The sequence below is a fragment of the Zalophus californianus genome, chromosome 12 (genome assembly GCF_009762305.2).
Source record: "Zalophus californianus isolate mZalCal1 chromosome 12, mZalCal1.pri.v2, whole genome shotgun sequence".
NCBI lineage: Eukaryota > Metazoa > Chordata > Mammalia > Carnivora > Otariidae > Zalophus > Zalophus californianus.
The window spans coordinates 41,242,241-41,265,228 of record NC_045606.1 but is presented as its reverse complement, the minus strand read 5'-3'; the positions used below and the strand labels follow the sequence as shown (position 1 = coordinate 41,265,228).

Sequence of the window (22,988 nt, the reverse complement as noted above, 5' to 3'; positions counted from 1 at the left end):
TAGATAGAGATATAAAAAGATACATAGATATATGGATATATATCAAGTTTTGATTACTAATTGGACTCTCCAGAGCTACCATAATGAAAGAAATGTGCTCTGATAAGTGTTTCAGGTATTGTTCTCACAGGATAAGGGCATTATCAAAAGAATATTCAGGTTAGAGTGAGTCTATTTCTGACTGTTAACTCTAAAAGCATTGGTAAAGTTTAGTTTCTAGGCCTTGGGCCAAAACAATTTCACCAAGCTGATGCCACTCTGCAGGACCTCAACTAATCAGTCTTCTATCAACTTTTCTCATGATTGTGTAATACATAATATTTAATAAAAAATTTTACCAGATTTTTAAATAAAAGAGTATGGGATATGTTCCATGAAGCACATCATGGTAGTAGACCCTGGTTACCCAAGTTCATGAAGAACCTGAACGCTTCATGAGAAAGGGAGTGTAGAAGAGATGGAAATGCTCTTCTTTCCCAGTCAACAATCTTTCATAATCATAAGACTTTCATAAAAAGACTTCTAATCAACCTTTCTCAGTCAGCCATTTGAACACTGAGTTACATGTAAGACGACCGTATAATTTATCATCTACACCAAGACACTTTTGAAAGTAAGAGAAAATATTTTTGATATAAACAACAGGCATAAAATAGGACTATCCCAAGCAAACAGAGATATATTATCATCATAGTCTTATGGCCTTGGTCACTGAATATTCATTATATATCTACTTAGAAGGAGGACCAACACTCCTTGCAATTAAAAAAACAACTAGAAGCTTTTGAAACAGTGATCTCAATTCATTATTCAATAAACAAAGTAATTTCCCAAAGACAGAAAAACTTAGGATGACACTGGTCTGCTCATCGTCCAAAAAAAAAAATGTGTTCAGCTCAAGGTTAGTAAGAAAAAGAAACTCCTACTGCTGCTGATAAAGCCATCTGTGCTTCAGAGACGGCTAACAGGTGCCTCCAGAAGAAGCAATCAAAAGTCCTTAACAATCAAAATCATGACAATTAAATACAAGGATCTATTAGGGTCTTATTATCCAAATTTCAATGAAAATAATTCAAACACCCTCTTCCCCAAAGAGAAGAGCAGTTACTTTACTTTCTAAATCCATTGGTTGCACTCTGCTTTTCAGATTATAACTGGAATAGCTTGAGCCCTCAAAATTTTTCAAGAGTACACTCTTCTCTCATTGTAGATTTTCAGCCAGACCACTTTTATGACTAAGGAAATGTATTCTGGGAAGATGTGGCATTTTTAAAAGCTCAAAGTTGAAAACATATATTCTATAAATAAATCTACAATGAAGTGCTAAAAGGTTTATTTCTGATTTCTTATTTCACAAACTAGGAACTAGGCATAAAAATATTGGGCCATAAAATGCTTAAAAAGTAGATTACTAGAAACGAATAGAACACATTATTATCTATTGAGCCAATGATGGGTCAAATGGCATTTTGAATTCTTGCAGAGAATATGAATATGACCTTCATGTATACCATTTACAGAAAGCAATTTTATTTACATTTTTAAATCCACATAAAGGTGAAAGATGACAGTGCTGCAAAATGGAACATTTAATTTTTTGCCCCAAGGCATAACTGAGCTCTCCCAAGGTCAAATGTAGCACAAGACTGAAATGAAACCAGGCTTTCCCCCTGCCATTCCATGCCAGAGGGCTTCTACTTTGGGCAGAAATATCTTGGATCTACTTTTATTCTTCAGAAATAGAAAAATTCCTAAATCCAACATGAGTAATTCTATAGAATATTTTGAGAGCATTTTTCAATTTTATTTTTAAAATCATATATCTAGACTATGATAAAAATGCCTAAGCTAAACTAGTTGAATGTTTGGGACTATTCTGACAATAAGGTATTAAACTAAACAGATGTTTTAAAGTTTCTTACTTTATATCATCACACAAAAATTTTGCTCTTAAAAGAATACGGATTTACATCTCTGTTTTATATCTGGTAAGCTGTCGGAACACAGGATTCATGAGAATAAATGCCACGGGAGAAACTGGAGTTTATGCCTCCTACATGTGGTTATCCCCTTACAAATAAGCTCTACTCTCCTCTCCCCACCTCCTCATGTCCAGACATGGCAAGTAATTCACAAAACAGGTGTATGATTTGCTAGGAGAGATACAGATGTTATGGATCATTTTAAACTCCATCACAGATGACTGTGAGGGTTGTGCTTTATGCCCTGGTCTCACTTATTACCTTACCCTGAGGCCCAGGGATCATTTTTCATATCAGTCAGGTCAATAGATGCAGACATCCTAAAGAGATTGTATCCCACATGCCATCAGCACAAGCTTAAGTCACAACCATTGATATCAAACTTGCATTTGTTACCCTTGTATCCCCCATTTGATGGGAAACCCTTCAAGAGTAACAACATCTAATTAAAACTACTACATTATGGTAACACCACAGCAATTTTATGTACACTCCAGCTACCCAAATAAGAAGAACTGTGCATTAAAATGGAAAGCAACAGTTACTTCTTTCAAAAATTTTTAAAATGAGTCTCATTCTCCTCCCGCTCCATTATGTGTGCTCATGCATGCACATGTGCACACATGCACACACACACACACACACACATAATGTGGTGCAGTAATTTAAAGAATTAGACTGTCTGGGATAGAATATCACCACCTTGCACCAGACACATTCTCAATGCCTCAATTTCCTCATCTATAAAATGGTGTATTGTTAATGATATGACTAGGATGGGCATAGTAATATCTTAACACTAATGATATTAACAAAACTTTACTGATATTAATAATACAAATCTCATAGGATTGAGAAAATAAAGTGAGAATGAAAAAGAAAATCCATGCTAAAGTCCAGGCACAGTGCTTGGCTCTGGTTATAAATAGGAATGTAGAACATTTTATCCCCAGCAGTCACCCATACTTTTCCCAATTCTCATGTCAAATACAAGACACAAAATAGTGTTTCCATATAGGAACTCTTCTTGGGTACCCAGAGCAATGTCTTAGAAGGAGGCATATGGTGGCAGACAGGAGATATTTTGGGCGGCATAGGAGAGAGGTGCTGTGGTTCTCATCCTATCAAATTATTTCTTCTAGTACTACTGGGAGCTTATGGTGCTGCCACATCTAGGCATTCAGCTAGAATGAACTTTAATGGAAGAAAGTAGTCTATATCCCCTGCCCAAAGGTCCCTGCACTTTAAAACTAGTAGGCGAGATGTTCTGCTTACCTTGTGTGCAAAGTTTAAGAGAATTTCAAATGTTAAAGTAATTAAAAGCAATTAATGCTCATAAATACCAATATTTTAAATTAGATCTTAATAAATGTTCATATTGTTTGCCACCTAAAATTAAAACATCACAAGAATTCTCACTCAACTAGGCAATCTGTTCATTAGGCCTGTCAAAGGCTTGTGTCTTCATTTCAATAAACATTTGATTGGTTGCTAAGGAAATGGCCATCTTTTCCTGGCTTTAGTCACAATGGTTACTATTCACATTAAATACTTACAGCTCTCTGGGCAACACTGGGCAACTGTCCAGCAATAAGCAAGTGGGAAACCAAAGATAGGATGGTCCTAGGGTAGAGTCAGTCCTTGCATTTCACCCATATAAGGACTATTGCTGGGAGCAGGAGACCCTGGCCCAGACACCTTTCTGTCTAATGGGTAACGGGACTTTCTTCTTTACTAGCTCACCACTCCTATGTGTCAGGCACCTTTCAGAGTCTTTATAGCACATTAACTCAGTTAATTCTCAATAATAACTCCATGGGGTAGAAAGTATCGTTAACCCCATATTACAGACAAGGAAATCAGGGTCTGAGAGGTTAAAAAGTTTGCCCAAGGTCACAGAATTAAGAAAATACACTGCCATTCTCTTCCCCTCCTTTTTCTTAACAAGTCTTTTTCAGTGCTGCTTCCCTTAAGAAGTAAAATGAGTGATCTGAGTGGGGGGGCGGGGGGAAGATCCTGGGATGACTGAAAAGGGGCCAGGTCCTCTTTGGAGCCCAGAAGTCCTCCAATTTCTCATCAGAACTCCTCTATTTCTACCAAGAATTCAATCTTGACACTTGACACCATGACATTACCCACCTAGTAGGTAGAGTAGAGTAGAGTAGAGTATATTTCAGTAGGATATCAGCCATCTTTCCACATGTGCATTTGCCTTTAAAGCCTCTTGTTTTCTTCACCATTTGGTCAAAGAACAGAAGCAGGCTGTGGGAGGTGGGGATGGGGGCGGGTGTGGAATCCAGCAATCTGAGACATGTGCATATGCATCTGGCCACACATTAATTAGAACCATTCTAACTGTAAAGGATTTCAGTCAAGAATGCAAGGCAGGATTAAACATCTTGAGCCAAATCATTCACTTTTCATGCTTCCACTCTCCAGCACATTTCAGAGAGCAGAGCTGCAGATCCAAAAGTGGCAGTTCAGCTCATCTGTGTTCATGCCAGATCTGCATTGGTTTGATAATGGCTAGAGATTATGGCTGGCTCTTCCGTGCAGCTGTTCATAACTCTGCCTTACTAAACCTAAAGAAATAAGGTTGAAAATCTAACATGAGGCATTCATCATTCAATTACGTATTTCTTGTGAAAGAGGCAAAAACACTGCCATGTTTTGCAAAATCTCCACATCAATAGCAATTAAGTTTCACATGAAGACCAAAGAAATACTACACTGACTATGGATGAATAACTTCCTTTCAAATGCAATGGTTTGCATCTTTCTCTAAATTTAGTTCTGTAAAACAATAAATGATGGTGCTCTGGTGCAACAAACTACACACAAATGACTGAAAAAGGTATGTGAATAAAGGTATTTTATACTTTCAATTTTAGAGATCATATAGTCAGCCCTATTACCAACACCACAGCTGCTCCAAGAACAAATCACAACTCATCATTCTACAAATAGATTTAGAATCAAACCTGGGATTAATTATAGTATTTTCACTGAATACTTCTCAAACAGAAAGTATAATGGAATTCACATAATCCAGCTCAGGTTTTTAAGAGTTTTCCATCATGCATTGAGCAGCATCAGCAATGAATATAGCCAGTTGGTAACCTAGGGCACTTGTTCCTTATTTAAAGGAGATGTTAACAATAGTATAAGGGTCATTTTTACAGTGAGGACAAAAAAAAAAGTCTGACTATTCTAGGTAATCTTTAAATGAAATAGGGGGAAGGGGAAAGGTTTTGAAAAAGTAACTATGGTTTTTGGCCATGATAATTCTCAGTCCAATCAGGCAAAAGAAATGTTTTATTCTCTAAATGAAAATACAAAGAAAGAAAATAGAAGAATGAAATTCATAGTGAGGCTTATGGCGTATCTTCAAAAATCCATAAACCACGTGAAAGAATTAATAAAACTGTAGTCTTTAATATATGTCTAAAGGAAGAAAAGAATAAGGCCCTCCAATTTTTCTAAGTTTTGCCCACACTTATGGAAAGTAGCTGAAGAGATTTATTTTAATAATTTCACTATATTCAGAAAGTCTGGTTTTTATGAAGTTTGAGGCTAACTTAAACCCTCCACTTACTTTCTTCTTCAAAATTGCATCTTAAATATTCACAATGCACAACTCCAATAAAACAAAAAATATATTGTTGATCATTTTAAACAAAATAATAACACAATATTGGAGGGTTGTTCTTTTTTTTCTTCACAGTGGCCCATGGATCTCTTTGTAATTTGGCAAATTAATAAATGCATCTTTCCTAAAATCTTGGTTGTGTACTTAGATGTAGCCTTGGAGTCTTACAATCAGTTTTCAAAAACCGGTCAAGTACATAAAAGAAGGGGCAGCCTTATGATTAGCACATCAGTGCACAAAGAAGGACAATAAATTTCCATCACATTGTCAAACTCACTCAAAACAATCAAATATTTCACCGAACCATATACAACTATTGATTGCACACAAAACCTGACTTTATATTCTTCCTATTTTAAGTACATGTGATATTTTACAAGGGCTTCACAAGTAAGAGACTGAATGTAAAGCAGTCCATTAATTCTATATAAGCTGTTTTATATAGCTGTGGGCCTCTAGTAACATTCAGCTACAAGGTTACAAGGAGAAGAATCATCTTCTAAAGTTCGGTTGGAGAGGTTGCCGTATATTATATATACATAACTAAAATTCCATCTATCAAGCCAGCAGTCTCTCTTTTCCAAAACTGCTTTCACGCTCTCCTGAAAATATTGACATAAACAGGACAATAGTACTGTCAGTTACCAGATTCCTATCAAGGAAATGTTACTGTCAAACTCAAGTTGAAATTTCAAGACCAGCAACTAAGAATTCCCCACTATGATTTCCCAGGGAATCTTTCAAAGAGAGATGCACAGATGTATATCCAATCTTGCTCTGCTATGTGTGCATATGTGTATGTTTAACTTGGAAATGAAAAAGACTCTTCTAAGTCAGGAAATTTTCTCCAAGCTTTTCTATCATAATTTTTCCTGGTAATAACCTATCTTAGAGAAGAAAATATGTGTCTCCTTCTTTTTAGACTGTAACTTTCAATTTTATTAAAATTCCTCCCAATCTGCAGTGTGACGTCTTTGTGTTGGCTCCGGAAGGCCATGTTACACTATGTCTACATGTGTATCTTGTGATGGGTTAGGTACAGGGAGAGACAGAAAAATGTAGGGCCTTGAAGGTATCTCCAGCTAGCTCTTTCTGCTCAGCTTCCTGCATCATACTGCAACTTTGCCATGATAAGCCCAGTGTACATTTTCAGTGAGTGGTTAGCCTGGCCTTTTGTTACACTAAATTAGAACAAGCTAATAAATGTCTTTTCACTTTATTGGAATCTTTCCTTTAAAAGGCATGACTGTGGGGTCTGGTCTTACAGAGATAATCTTTTAGACTTGAGAAAAGTAAATTAAAAGGACATTCCTGCTAATATCAAAGCAAGCTTATTACTTCAATATAAGCACTTCCTTAATTTTCCTTCCTCAGCATGCTACATAAATATAAGCAAAAAGCCTCTCCACTGGATGCATGTTACATATATCTCACAGAGTTTAATTATAAAGCCTCTAAAAATGAAGATGGTGGGAGGAAATGATGTCAGTAGATCATACAGTCCTGGTATTGAGTTAGCTGGCTATCTCTGACAGCATGCAAACAAAGACACTCAGGTAATCACAATATACCATGAAAGGCTGGGCCCTGAGGAAAAGAAAATTCAAGTGAAGGTGAAAGGTATTATTTCTACTTTAGTGCTTGGAAGTGCACAATTTTAATTTTTGCTTTCATTAATGTTATAGATGTTATTATAATTGTGATAATTTTAATGCAGTTAAGGAGGTGGAGTTAGTTTTTTTTAAGTGCCACACCCTATCTTCCCTGCTAGACTGATCTGTTATAAAGAAGGGATGAGCCAGATGAAGGCCAAGCACTCAAAAATACACAACCACTCACAACACACACACACACCTCACTTTGTTGACCTTAAGAGCAATGGCATTGCAGGAAACAGTGAAGACACCCACACAAGAATCAACTTCCAACCCAGCAGCTGCCCACCAGGGGTGGCAGGCAACTTCTAAGGGAGAAAGACTGTGCCCAGGAGCGAGGGCTGCACAAGTGGGGAGAAATAGGAAAACGCTGTGCAATTCACTAGGCAGGACCCTGGACACTAGATCCACTTCAGTGGGTTAAGGTGGGACCCATTCCCAGGCTTTAAAAACTGCAGTGGGTTGACCCAAGGGCAAAAGGCCAGCTTCTTGCTGGAAAGAGGAAGGCTGGTCTCAGACAGGCCTTCTAGAAGACCCTGGAAGGCGTTGCTCCTGAACCTTCCCTTCTATTCCTATTCAATTCCTGGCCTCTCTTCACCTCCAGATTGGTTCTCTTCTCACGGGTTTGCCTTTCTCCAAGCTGGCTTCTCACAGAGGTTGATGGAGAACTGCCTGCCAGACCTCTGCTCCTTTAACACTGCGGGGATTTGCAGAATCGGGTATCCTGAAAGGATTACCTCTTACACCGAGGCGAGAGAAACAGACAGAACTTCCAGCCAACCTTCGCCTTTGACACAGAGAACCCCTAGCGCCAACTCTGGGTACTCCCCGGCTTATTTCTGGAACAAATCAACCGTGCGACTACCGCCAAGGAGGAACTGCACACATTTTTAAATGACCGCAGTGTTGGCTCTAGAGGGTTCAGAAAGGCCAGGGGAGAGTATGCAACAACAGCCGGGGAAGAGGGGTGGAGGAAGAAAAGGGGAGGCGGGACAGTGGTTGTGCTTGGGGGTTGTTCGGGGTTTAGGGGCTTTTTGTTTGTTTGTTTTGTTAAGTAAATAAGGAGAAACTTCCCCCTACCCCATCCTGGTTCTAATGATGATAGATTCCACGCTGCATCAGGCCCCACGCCGGGGAGCCTAACCACACGGAAAATAATGAGGCTGCATCCCAATTCGTCTGCATTAAAGGCGAGCCAAGCACTTTCGATAGGAAATATATCGATTATTTTGCCCGAGCCGCGGTTTGTCCTGCTTCCCGTGAATAATTACTGGTCCTTTAGAAATTCATAATAATTACGACTTCCCACCCTCCACCCGCGTCGCTCTTTAAGAGCGCCTGATCCTGGAGGCTGTCTCGGTGTCTCCAGCCGTGTTCCCCGCAGGTGGGAGATAGGGCATGAATCACTTCTCCCCACTTGGTTTTACTCAGGCGAGAAAGGTAATCCCTCTCCGTACCTCAGTTTCCTTGTGTGTCAAACGGGCCTTGTACGTTGTTAAAGACACTTAAAGCTCTACATCACTTGATTCGTGTTTGTTTGGGAGGAGGGGTAGATTTAACGAACTGTGCGAGGGAATGCGGACGGGCGAGGAGAAAGTGGGGGAAACAAGGATTCACCTCCCCTCAGCCTAAACTCTGTGGTAATCATGTGACGCCGCAGCCACGGAAGTTGGGGGGAAGTGGAGCAAACGAGCCGATCTGGCCACAGGAAACACTGGGGACCTAGCGATCTGAGCTCAGTGCTCCCGAGAGACTGGGAGAGGGAGGCGGGTCGTTAGAGTCGCGACTGGACGGTAGAGAAGTGTCTGCGGAAAGCGCCAACTCTACTTCAAGAGGGACCGAGTCCGCGCCTCCGCGATGGAGTAGGGCCGGTCTGCGTACACCCGGCGGGGCGGAGCCTGTGGCTCTGTCCGTGGTTCTGAAGAACCGCTCCGCGGGCCGGGCTTACTCAGCCGCCGGCCACGGACCCATTCAGTCTCGGTGCCCGCGACCTCCCTCCGGGGAACTGCTGCACTCCTGCCTGCTGCCCCAGAAGCACCGAAGCTCGGCGACGTCGACAAAAAGTTCCCCCGAAGCAACGCTTTGGTATGAAGGCTTGGGGTCTAGACGCGAGAGGGCTGTACCTATGTTTTCTTAAACCAGTTGGGATTGCTCGAGGTCATCTCAGGCTAAAAGAAGACAATAGAGCGTGCAGCTGTGGCTGCAGCGACTCCGGCTGGCAAACTTCCCGGGGCCCGAACACTCTGCGGCTTTGGTGAGAACGACAGGGTTTCCAAGTCTAGGATATGAAGCCTACGTCGAAGAAAGCTTCTCGCTTCTAACTGTAGAGGACGACTTGAAATGGCCTTTAAAATCAATGGATGGGGAGGGGTTCTGAGACCTCTGTGTCAAGAGGACGCCCCCTCCCTCTGGTGGGACGAGGGCGCCCAACCTCCCTTCGCGGCCTTCACCGCCACTGCCTCGTATCCTTCCCGTCAGAATCCATTAGGGTTACGAGGGTGATGGGCCAGGCCTGGCCGAAGTCAGGTTCAACGGGGACGCGCAGAGCCCCCACGAGCCAGTTTCTAAGGAAACACTCGGTATTTCTAAGCAGCAATTTGTCTTATTGTGGGAGAAAGAAGCACTACATGAAAAGCCTCTCGGTTCTCCATTCTCATGCAGATGAGGTGATGCGCTCCGGCAGTGGCCTGTGTATCCCCCTCCCCAGCGTATTTCCGGCTTGAACGAGAAAATACTCTCATTAATTTAAAGGAAGTAGGAGCGTTAGAAGTCTTCTCGCTACTTGCGGCGGGAGAGGCAAGCCGATGCACTCTCACTGCTCCTGGGACCCCACGGTGCTCTGTATCCCAGAGACGCGGCTCTGGGCGCCACCTTGCTTTCCACCACCCAGAGCACCCGACTAAACGACAAAGGAACTTTCTGTAACGAAGGGCACCTGAGGAAAGGATTCCTCTCCGTCCCACCCCCACCTCACCCCCGCCAGCCCGCACCTCCATAGTAAACAAAATATTCCAGAAAAAGCTGTTTGCAGAGGGGGTAATTAGGTTTTCAGTCCGCAGCAGAAACGCGGCGCACTCATTAGAAGTTTAAACAACAGCCAGCAACCCTTGAGGGCAGATGGCAAACTTGGAAAATGCGCAAACGCGCTCCTAGGCGCGCGGAGGGGCACCAAGAAGCCGCCAATATATATTATCTCAATAAAAAGCCGCTCTTGGAAAGCTTGCATAGTAATTGAGATGGGCGCTCATTTCTGATCTGGGCTGGCATTTCCTCATCTCGAGCTGACAGAGCCAACTCAGGAAATTGCCGGTAAAATTCATCTGGGGAGCACTTTCATTAAACGTAATTCATTCGACTTTCACAATAAATTGAGTGACATCCTTACAGCGGAACCTTTTTATCCTTGATTAAGTGCTTGCCAAGCTTTGGTTTCCCACTTTATTGTCACATTCCTTCAAGCAGAGTCGTCAACATGCCAATCGACAGCAGAAAAAATGTGCGCGCCTTGTTTACCAAGCTCCGGGAGGGGTTAGTGCTGACATAGAGAAAAAGAGCTGGTCGCAAGCTTGAGTAGCGGATAAATCAAGACCGCAACTTCCTGCAAACAGGCGTCTGGACTTAAGGAATGGTAGCGAGGAGATTGCACGGCGAGGCGAGAGAGCGTACTCGCCTTGCCACCCCGCTGCTCCTGAAAGCAGCTGACCCGACCAGCGGCTCGCCAACCTGACTAGCCCGCCTCCCCCTATTAATTAAAATGGCGAAGACTGGTTAGGTCTTAGAATGAGATCTGGAAGCTCCAGAAGGACTTGGTTGCTTTAAGGGAACTTTCCAGGATCGAATCAAAGCTAGGCACCTTACTTAAACAAACAACTCCGAAAGAATACACACTTCCTAACTGGCTACTTGAGAGCATGCAACTTTCAGAGCTTCCATCGGCTTTATTTCTGGGCGGAGGAGCGCAAGAAGACTGTCATCCCTCATTCCCAAGATTCCCTTTCGACTCTTAAAATCATCACCGCGACAGCCAAACCCATTCAGGGCTCTTCAGACCCAGGAATTCCAAGCGAAGCTGAGGAGCACCTCGATATTTCAGGACTGGGAGAAACCAGGAAGGCGTCCCTTTGCCAATTCCTGGTCCCTTCTCACCCACCCCCTATAAAATCAAAGAAGGCCAAGACAGAAAATTGCATATTTGAAAAAGCAATACCCAAATGCTTTCATCACTCAAATGTCCTTTTGAAAATATTGTCCACGATGGTTATTACCTGGACAATGCTGTCAATTTCTGTAGTCTGCAGAAAATTTTCCCTCAGATAGAAAAGTAGGACATTGGGCGCCTATCTCAAAAAAATCAACCAATTTCCCTGCCACCAGATATATTTTTCACCCAGATAACACTTTCATTAAGGAGGAAATAGCCGTCAACAATTCAAAGCCAAATAGAAATCAACTTCGCACAAAGAGGAGCCAGAAACTTAATGGCTTTCGGAGAAAATACAGCTGAGAAAGTTGTAGTGATTCTGATTCTCCCTTTCTAATACTAAAGGCAGTTTCTCCCAGAAGCTATCACTAGAAGGCCCCAGACTACCATCATCCTCCTGAAGTGTGGCAGAGGGCAACCCATCCAAGTGCTTCCCACACACCAGGGGAGCTGCTTTCTTGGTCAATGGAAAATTGAACACTTCAGGAAAATGCCTAAAATAGTAGCAACCCCCCCCACACACACACACACACAGAGCCCTAGAACATGTCTTTGGACTGATAAGTTTTCATGTTGTGCTGCTGGGGCATAGGCTCCTTCAAAAATCTAGGTTTAATCCTGTCTCAGGAAGGCTGGTCTGGGATAGAAAAATCAGGAAATGCAGTGGTGTTGGGGAACTTTTAGTACTGCCACCAAGAACTGGCCTTAATAGAAAACACCGAATAAGACACTGTTAGATAGTTAATGCACTTTTCTTTTCAGGAATAAGCTCAAATTGTAAAATTTTCAGTGGGCAGAGGCTTAATTTTCATACCTAGTCCAAAGGATAGACATTGGTAGTCTCTCTCCTGCTGCTTTTCCCTCACCTTCCTCAGTTCTTAATAGCCACCTTCATGCTGAGTAAAATTCACCCAAATGCTCTGGCTTCTAATATGCAGAGGTAGTATTCCATGGATATATTAATCACTCTTTAATCTCTACTGAACAATTGGAGTGATATTCACATTTTAAAGACGCTCTAAATTCGAGGGAATAACTGACTCAAAATCTTTTTTTAAGGACAAAGTTTAGAAAGAATTTTTTCAATTCTTGCCCATATTGGTTTAAAAAGCAACTAGATTATTAGAATTTTAATTCCTAGCAGAACTGGAGGGACCTAAATTGGAGGGTAAGGAGCCTCTTCTCATGAAAATACAACTGTGGATGTGTGACTGATCACAATAACATCATTCAACCCCTTGCCAGATTCTCTGGACTCAATTTCTGAGTAACTTTTTTGTTGACATGCCCAGGGAGTGCTCATTAGATTCAGTTCTCAACTCTGAAAATTGCCACAGGTGAGCCGCCAACAGGACACCTCTGCTTTCTGCTGGGAGGTGCTCTCCCTGTGTGCCCTGGCCTATCCTTCAGTTTGATCCACCAAAAAGAACCCAGTTTAGGACTCCCTTTCTTCAGAACCAGAAATCACATTTTCCTAGTTTATCCAGTGTGTGCTTCAATTCAGTTAAAATGCTATCGTCCTGTTACCCCATTCTATCATATTGAAAACATCCTGGTATCAGTCCAGAATTGACAGGAGAATAAAGATTGCAGGACCTTTTTTTTTAATTTTTAAACAAGTATTGTTATGTGATAGGTACGTCTCCTGATGAAATGAGACTTTTAAATCTATAATACACAAAATCTATAATACACAAAACAAGGAGACAGAAAATCTCCTTGACTTTATTTTTTTTAAATGGTTTCCTTCTTCCCTGCATTTATGGATGGAGTTAGCCCTGTGGTGATTTTTTAGTCTGCTAGCTAATATGCTTCAGAAGCTTACTTTGTAGACACATTTCTAATTAACTTCCCATTGCAGTACTAAGTAAGCTTCCAGTTTGAAATAAGAACAGACTCATCTCTCGATAAACACAAAAACACTCAAAATCCTCAACCTAGAACAGGCATCCAAAAAAAACCTGGGCCAAGAAAGATTTTGAGAACATTCACTCAAATACAGGCAGAAGAGTGTGACTTAAGAATGGAGCACTGAACTGCTGGATAGAGAATTGTTTTTCACTTAAAAAATAAATTAAAAATCCCCAATTTGGGAATATTTAAGGTATTTCTCTATAAGTAGAAGCAGGAATATTTTTGTATAAGAGATATCTACACAAATCTTGTTCCCCTGGATATAATGTGGCAATCACTGCTTGGAAAACATAACTGGGATTCCAGGGGCTTAAAGGGAAAGGTGCACTGGGCTATCAGCTGGGAGGCAATGCATAAATAGAGTACCCCGTCACTTAACTTGTGGCGTGAGCTCATAAAGACATAAAATTACTCATTAAACTCCTTCTTGGTTTATGGCAACTCAAGGAGAAAAAAATAAAATAAAATAATGGTTTTGCCACTCCTGCCTTCTTGGAGCATTCCTTGCAGCTCCTGACAAACTGCATACATCTATTGCAGTTTCTTGCAAAGATCTGGGATGTCCTAAGATCAGCTACAAATAAATGATAAATTCAGTCACAGTGTGTGGTGTTTAATAAAATAGATGGAGAAAGAAGCTTTGACCATTTCTTGGTCTGTCTCATTGCCCTAGAGTTTTAATCAAGGCTCTCCACTTCCTTACCTGCCTAGAACCAACCTGTCCTGACTGCCCAATTCACCCTTTTAAGTTTATTTCCATGGTAAAAACCAGCTCCCTGTTCTTCCAGGAAAATATCTTGGAATTCTGTGGGCAAATAACCATGGGATTACAATCCCTGGAAATACTACCTTGGGTCACAGCCACCAGCCTTTTGTTTTTGTGGTGCCGTGTGGTTTCTAATCCCCGACACACAAAACAACTTTAGATCGGAGAGAAAAGAATGGACTTCTAAATCGCCATCTCTATTTTATTGTTCACGTTTCGTATTGTTTTGAGTGAAATTGGAAAAATTGTCTCCTTTCTCCGTATTGCCAAAAGGCATTCAGGTAATGAAGTCTGTAACTAAGCGGTAATTGAATCAGCATAATTTGCACACTGAATGGTTTTCAAATGCTCCCAGTTTACAATTAAAGGAGAATTAATGCGCTTGTTGTTGAGAACGCAGCGCATTAGAATAAATCCAGCACTGTTGTTGTAATGAGTGGAAAACGGTTTAACTGCCAACAAACACATTTAAAATTTAACACAACGTATTGATTTCACTTCTGCTTTTGATAGATTATTTTCCAGACTATCGAAATACTTGCTCCAAGCAATAAACTGCACCACAGCCCCAAGCCTTTTGCCGTGTGTGAGCACAGTCCAAGGACATAAGAACAGTCTTGAGGTTCAGGTCATCCGTAAAGGTATGCAGAGGAAAGGGGCAGGAGGGTTTCCATGGTCAAGGGAATCGTTAATAACCCTCCTCTGTAGCTTTCATTTTGCTCCCCGCCCCTTCTTTCAATAAACAATTTCTGTATTTCCTCTGGCCAAACTTTCTGCCCTCGGTCTTTCGGTTCTCAATGTCAGTGAGTAGACTGGACACAGGTGGGGGCAAGAATGATTGAAGATGGAAAATGGGAAGGACAATTTTTACATTCTGTCTGCGTTCCAGCCCGGGAAGGCACAGACTTCGGTGACAGAGTCAGAATGGCTGTTCTTTTGGATTGGCTGCCCTGGCTTTCACCTGTTTACCCCAAGGTGTCCTGCAGGCGAGGACACTGACGCGCAGCGCCCTCTGGCGTCCGAGGCTGCGATAGTCAGGCGATAAAGATGCAAAGACAGGCAACACTGAGGGTTCCTGGATTGAAGCCGAAACCCGGGAAAGGCACACACCCTCACATACATATTCACATACGCGTATACATACACACTCATTAACATACACAGAGTTCACACAACTAGCAGCCCTGCAGTCATATGCACCAGGGCAACAGCTGGGAAACGCTCTCAACTGAAGGGTTGGCAACACTTTTGCTCCCTGGCTTGTGGGTTCTGAAGCCCTTGGGATTGAGGGACGGCACCCCCCCATCCCTTTTTTCCAGCCCCGTCAGAGAGCTCAGGCTGCCCCAGCGCTCCTCGCCCCCGTCAGAACACACTGAGCCCTCCGTGCGCTCTTGTGGCTCAGAAATAAGCTATGGGGAGTCGGTGCACTGAACACAACTTCGCCAGCAGGGTGCGAGTGTCCCTGGCCCTCCCTGAAGCCAGACAGGAGAAATCGTTCTCTCCGTCTTGGCTCCACGCGGTGCCCACAGCTACCAATTCATCTCCAACCCCAGTTCCAACAGTGTGCAAAATCCAGACCCCCGAAATCCCACTCCAGAAAGACAGGCAGTGGCTTTGCTTAGTATTTTCCTGACAACAAGGTCTGCCATTCCCTAGTAAGGGGCTGGGCCCTGGAACTGGGGTTTGGTTATCTGGTGGAAAGAAGAGATTGGGAGGAGAGGGAGGAGAACCGCTACATGTTTGCCGGGGCAACCCAGACCGAACTCTAATCGCTTGCGGTGCTCGTGTCTGATACACTTGTCCTCTGTGAACCCTACAAGTCGAACAAAGTTACCTGCACTTCTTTATGTGTCATATCTCCAAACTGGGGGACCAGGTGGGTGGATTCACTTTCAAAGTCACAGACCTAGGCAAATTCGTGCTCCACACTCTCAACCTCCATTTCCTTTCGTTTAAACTCTGTGGATGAACTAATGAGAGTTCCGTGTATAGTCAACCCTTTCTTTTGCCCTCTCTCCCCATAAAGCATCCCGTCCCACTAGCTCCTCGGTTTCTGGGTACTAGGGCGCCCTAGACTCTGTTCAGAATCACGCTCAGGAAAAGGGGGACTGGAGCAAGAAATGAGGGTGGGAAAACCGGAAAATCCCGCAGGGAACCAAAGACCAGCTTGCCAAAGTTGTTCCAACACGGTCGCTAGGAACGCTGCTCTCGCTGAACTGGCGATCTCACCCTCCTCCCGCGCGCCCCTGGTTGTCTGGCCTCGCGACCAGGGTGGGATTGCGGGGGCGCCGGATCGGCAGCGACTTACCAAGTAGACTGTGGGCTGCAGGAGGAGAAGCACGTACCAGCACGCAGCCTGCATCCTCCCGCGTCTCAAACTTCCTCGGCGGTGCTTTCGCTGAGTCTTTGTTCCTTCAAAAACATAGATCCACCTGACATCCACTTTACAGAGCAAGGAGCGCTCTCAGCAGCCTAGATACAAATGAAATTAGACATCCCATGACCACGCGGGCAAGGTTAGGCTTGGCGACCAAGCGAGGAAAGGGGGTCGTGGAGGGGAGGGGTGGACCAAAAACCCGGAGGCGGGGGGCAGGAAAAATTGAAAAGCGAGTAAATCCAGCGCCTGAAACCAGCGAGCGCGCTGTCCGCAGGCAGGCGGGCAGGAGGGTAGGAGGATGAGGGGCTCCTTGCGCCCTGCACTCCTCGGGTGCGAGTTCCCGGCCAGTGGAGACAGGAGGTGGAGGGGCACACAGAGCCGCGTGCAGGCTGGTTCCGAGCCCAAGCGTCTCTGGCAGCGAGACGTGCCCTAGTGTTTGATGGCCGGGCGGCTCGGACTTAAAGGCGGCGGCTGGTTCTTCGCCAGCCCTGGCAGTGCTCACACACGTACACACCAGCAGAGAGAGGAGAGAGAAAGAGAGAGGGAAAGCGGGCTGGAGAGACTGAGTGAGGGGGGCGCGGGAAGAGGAAGGGGTAGGTAGAGCTGACCGGGATTAGGTGCTGGGTATCTTAACACGTTCCATGGAGTGGGGGTGGGGAAAGGGAATGCAATTTGCATACAGTAAAGCGGGCTCAGTTTACCCATTCGAGCCCCCTGCACAGAGATAACACGCGCATACAAGCACATCTTTGGCACTACTTTTTTTCGAGCCAAAGGGCAGAGTCAGTCGCTAACTTCTAGAGTGGAAGCCTACCCGGGTCTGTGAGGTCACCCGCCAGGCTCATTCTGTCCCCCAACCAGTGGCCCTCCCGCCGCCCCTTCCCCGTGTCCCACCACCCCGCTCCAAGATATCCTCTCCGGGACTGTGGAGGCGAAGTGTACGTACCGCACAGGACTAGGGGCGAAACCGGAGAGCAGGGACCGCTCTGGGCAGGCTCCATGGAGGAGCTACTCGGGCCTGGCGTCTCCGGCGCCCCGGACATGCCCTCCCTGGCGCTTCATCTCCATGCTCAGGCGCTGACCGGTCCCGCTGCCTCGTCCAGCGTCGGCGGAGTCGGCGTCTCAGTGCCCGGGTCGCGCTCAAGATCGGTTCCGTGGGAGCCTAGGCTTGGCACAGTTGGATTCACGGTGCAGGAAACTTAAGAGGCAAGAGAGGGAGGGGGAAGCAGAGGAGAAAAGAGAGGAAGAGAGAAAGGGAGGGAGTAAGAGAGGGAGGGAGAGAGGCCAATGCGTTGGGCGAATGCGCCGGACGGACTGGGACCCACCAGCGCTGGCTCCTGGACGAGCAGTCCGGGGCTCCTCGCTTTCCGAGGCTGCTGAAGGATGGTAGAAATGACTTAAGGGGAGGAGACTGGGCAAGTCCTCGGGACTTGAACTCGAGAGATAAAACACGGGCCTTCCAGAAGAAAAAAAGCAACACGGCAAGCGCAAACGGTCCGAGTTTCTGAGGGAGGGGTGGGGTGGCAAGACCTGAAGGCTCCTGGCGCACCGAGCAGCTGCACGTCTACCGCGATACCGGGAAGCCAGGGAGCCACTCTGGAGCGGAGAAGCAGGCCCTCTGCTTGGTCCTGCCCGGCCACTGGGGGACGCTCTGGAGCACGCTGGGGCTCCGGGCGCCGACGAGGTGGTGCTTTCTCCGTAGGTCTGCCGCTCACAGCGCCTACCTTCCCGACACGGGCAATTGCATTGGCACGTGCGTGAACGATTCCTCAGAGACTAATACCCCGAATAAATAGATCCCACTCCCAGGCTCTCCGTAGGCCAGGCCCGTAGGGAGAAGTGGCTCCTGAGGTATCTCTGGTGACCGCAGCGCCCAGTCCCCTGGGGGCGTGAGGAGGACTGCGACCGCCAGGGGAGTGGTGGGGAGCGTAGTGGGGCGGTGCGTAGGGCAGGAATGGGCGCAGGAGGGAGCAGGGCCCCCCGGCCCGCCTCGGGCGCAGACTCTAGGCGCCGCGGACCTGTGGCTACCGGGCCCGATGTGAGGGCGCTGCGGACCGCCAGCCATTCAGCGCGCGACAGCCGAGAGGACCGGGCGACCTTGCGCGTTCGACTCCTCGCCGCGGGCTGGGCCGAGCGAGAAGAATTGGGTGGAGGGGGGACGCGGGTAGAGGCTTTGAGCCTTTGCCACCTCCCTCGTTCCTGATACCTCCTACCAACCAGCGTCTCCCACTCTTGGCCTCTTTGCTCTGACTCTCGCTGTCCTTCCCCATCTCTCCTTTGCTGTCTCTCTCTCCATCTTTCTCATTCTATCTCCTTTCTTTCTTGTGCTCTGTGCCTATCCTTCGGCTGCATCTTTCTACCTCTCTGTGTGTGTCTTTCAGGATTTCCGACTCTCGCCATCTCTGTATTTCTCTGTCTCTACCTCACCCCCACATTCCTCTCAAACCTTGTCCTCCCCCCCCCCCCCCCCCCGCCCCTTCACTCTCTCCAGCGCACAGCCCTTAAGCCAGCTTCGCCGTTATCTGAGATCCCGGGACCAGGCCCTTCTACTGCCGGCTGTGCCACCAGCGCCTCCTCAGGGTGCCCAGACTCAGTCAACAAAGTCTGAGCACCGCTGAACGCATTTTTCTTCCCCTCACTTCGCTGGTTCTCTCTCCAAACTCGCCCTTCACCAGAGCTTGACCTGGAATGCTACCCTCTACACAATGAAAATTAGTAATCTGTAAGAGTTGGGATGAAATTTATCTCAGGAGCCCTAGTTGATGGCATCCAAATATGATGGTGATTTTTAATGAGTCTTAGGGAGTCCTTTCCTCCAGTGTGGCTATTGGACACCTCAGGCTCCACCGTTTCTGACCGGCTGGGGGCCCAGACACAATAGGTCCTGGAGAACTATAGGTTGAGCTCCCCTGGAGAAGCTGCTTAATCCCCAGCCCCCAACACCAACAATCAGCATAACCACCCTTTTCTGGAACAAAGGCAGAAAGAACCCCACTGAGACCTTCCCCTGGAATCAGACCTCCAATTTAAATCCCCACTGGAGGACATACTGCCAGGCACTTTGAGGCCTACACTTTCCCTTCCAACTAAAAATAGCTCTTTAAAGAGCAAACTCTCTAATCTGCTTCTGTGACCTCTTGGAATTCATTGGGGCATATGCAGAGTAAGGCAGTGAAGCACATTTTCTAAGTGGGACTCTGAAAATGCACTTTGGAAAAAATGCACATTTATATATAGTATAGTCACAATGTTATCCTGGCTATCTTCATTTACCTGGTTTTTCATGTTCTTAAAAAGTTTAAAGAAGAAAAATAAACTTTAGGGCACCCATATCTGAGGCTGAAGGGTCAAAGTAGAGCAAGGGAAGCTTTGTCTGTCTCCACCCTTTAGGATTCAAAAATGGGGATCAATCCTAAAATTGGTCCGCATTTTTGCATGAGCTCCCAGGCCCTCCCAGGATGGAGTGTGGAGCTGGAGTAAATGTTGCCTGCCTCTCTCCAGATGCCCAGGTACAATGCAGTCAGGGCTGAACTTGGAATATGACCTTTGGGAAAAACGAGAAAGAGTCAGGCCCGCTTTGGGATATACCAAGTTCTTTTTTCTAAACCTTACTTCAAAAACGTTCTGCCTCTAGTGCCATTTAGCCTTAAAAATTACTGCTTACGAAATAGAGAGACGATTAAGGATCTTAAAATCTCTGTCTGAATGGGACTGATTATTTAAGAAAAGCACCACAGGCACCTAGTAATGGGAATTGGTCTGACACTTTGTTCTGTGACAGAGGGTGCCAAAGAGCTTTTTATGGTAATGACCTGAGACCTTCTGCCCATTCAACTCTTACTGGATCCTATGAGACACTTGGCCTGAGATATGAAACAGCAGTGGATTGTCATTTTTTATATCTTTGCTAGAGTCTTCATTTCCTGTAGTACTCTATTAGAAAAGGACACTAAGCCAGGTAAGACTTATCATTGTTTCTGCTAAACCTCTCCAATTTTAATGACATAATTTTGGGGGGTGGGAGGCAATGGGAGACAAGGATGGCTCATTCACCCCCTTTCTTTCCTATCATTTGCTTTAAAAAAAAAAAGTAAAAACAATAAGGACATAATTTTCAGACATCCTTCTGTTTAAAGTGTTATCCCACTCTAAAATATACTCTTGGACTACATCCACAATCAGCCTTACCAGGACAGGACAAAAGTGTACCCTTAAGGAGTATAGTATTTGTGCCAATTTTTTTTTTTGAAAAGTTTCTGTTAAGAATCCTTTCAGAGGGCACCTGGTTGGCTCAGTCGTTGGGTGTCTGCCTTCGGCTCAGGTCATGATCCCAGGGTCCTGGGATCGAGCCCCGCATCGGGCTCCCTGCTCCGCGGGAAGCCTGCTTCTCCCTCTCCCACTCCCCCTGCTTGTGTTCCCTCTCTCGCTGTGTCTCTCTCTGTCAAATAAATAAATAAAATCTTTAAAAAAAAGAATCCTTTCAGAAATCACTCTCTAAATTCTGTGTGTGATGCAACTTAATACACATGTAAACTCAGCATCAGTTATAACCATGGTCTAAAACAATCCTGTGCCCTCTGCTTTTCCCCAAGTCTACCTGATCCAATCTGAAATGAATAGTATAAAGCAATATATATTCTTCTCCAAGAAATATGTCTTTTAAAAGAATTAAAATGAGCTAACAAAAGGAAACAGTGATATTAAGCAATTTTCCTGATAATTAAAACCAGAAAAAATTAAAATTAGAATTCATCTGAGATATACTGATAATTCTGTTAACCGCAATTAGTTGTTTTGGTTGATTTGGTTGGGTTCACCTGTATGACTCTTTTTCTGAGGGGGAAAGAAAGGGCAGAAGTTGAAAGTTTGAATTATCTTGGGGCTGGGGAAAAGAAAGAAATTAACTTTGAGTTCTATAAAACTCTGTCCTAAAATGAACCTGTCTTAAAATGAATAAATATCATCATCTTTCACCCAAAATCCAAATAAAAACAGAAAACAGTTGTTATAAAGCACCCAGCTGTGGTATTGCCTAAGCTTCAGGCCAAATTATATCACTTTGTACATAGTAACTGCACTGTACCTATTTTTTCCCTAACAGTGACACAAAACTTATAAGGCATGAATTATCCTTCTGCCTTGACCTCAGTATAACCTGATATTTGCATGTTGATGACCTTGGACAAATGCCTGAAGATTCCTCTGGCCTCAATACCCTCCCCTCTATAATGAAGAAGTAGGATTAGATGATGTTTAAAATGCCTTTATTCTATTTTTGTATGATTAAATAAATGTAAAGTCATCTCTGCCTTAAAAAACTTCACAAATGTCAACTGCATTTATGATTTTCAAAAATATTAACAATTTAAAAAGAATATATTTTGTTCAGTGCACTGCAAAGATTTTAGGCAAGTGTGTTTGTGGGTTTGAGGCCTTTTTGTGCATTTCTTCTGTGCCCCACCCTCATAACCTTTCTTCTAGGTTAAGGGTTGACTCTATTGTATTAATTATATCATTTTTTAAGATAAATTGTTTGTGCATGTTTTTAATGTCATTGATTTATGAGAATGTACACTCAGAATGGCATCCCTATTAGACTTATGAATATTTGTTTAAAAGACCCATAGCCATTTCCACTACCTTTGTAAAATTTTTAAATGTCACTCAGGACAACTAAGAAACCCCCTGGCCCTTCCACACCCCAAGCTATTTTGCTAGTGGAAGGAAGGAAGAATCATTTGCAAAGTGATTTGGGATTTGAATGTAGTAGAACTTGGTTAATAACTATGAGGCATGTGTGCTAAATTACCTTTACAAGAATGCTTTAATAACAAGATCACTGGACTAGAGAGAAAAAATAGCCGTCAAACTCTGAATAAAAAAAATTAAAGAGAATCAAAAAGCTTTATGTAGAAGGCATTTTCTTTTTTAGAGGTAATTTATATGCTCAGTCTTTGTATCCATATTTCATTTATTCTGCTAGGTGAGAACAGAGGGTTCTCAAAGGTAGGGTAGTTTTAATTATACTCACAAACTTTAAAAAGAGAACGAGCACAATAAGAGAAACTGAAGAAAGTCAGCATTAAAAAGGCAGTTGAATGTAAAAGATGTGAAGATTGGGGTCATCGCCCAAAAATCATAACCAAAATTTTAAAAAATATCGTGACTAAGCAAACCTTTGCATTATAATCTAATTACAAAAATTCTTCATGATGGTCCCTCCAGGGATTATTAATTGACAGTTCCCTGAAGCAGAATCATTAAAGACAAAGAACTTGATAACCAATGTTCTGTTAACAAAGTGAAACACAGTCTATGCTTTCAGCCAGAAAGAACACTGGGGCTCTGAACCACATAGAGGTAGAAGAAATTATGAGGACAAAGGTTGCAAGCCCTGTGGTTGCCTGAATGCTGAAAATGAGGCTGCGAATGCATATTTCATCT

General features: G+C 44.2%; 1 protein-coding gene across 2 annotated transcripts in view; it reads right to left on the bottom strand.

Annotated features, from left to right (window-relative positions):
* Positions 1–18,344, bottom strand: part of NXPH1 (neurexophilin 1) — a 287,962-nt gene extending 269,618 nt beyond the window's left edge. The window contains exons 1-3 of one of the 2 annotated variants that reach the window (XM_027572978.2): positions 17,870–18,344; positions 17,491–17,742; positions 16,476–16,639 (exon numbers count right to left, since the gene is read on the bottom strand). In XM_027572978.2, the coding sequence (XP_027428779.1) occupies positions 16,476–16,529 (54 nt within the window). In that variant the 5' untranslated portion in view covers positions 16,530–16,639; positions 17,491–17,742; positions 17,870–18,344. Of the gene's footprint in view, positions 1–16,475; positions 16,640–17,490 lie in introns of both variants that reach the window. The other variant, XM_027572977.2, reaches the window with a different exon arrangement.
* Between the last annotated feature and the right edge of the window lie 4,644 nt (positions 18,345–22,988).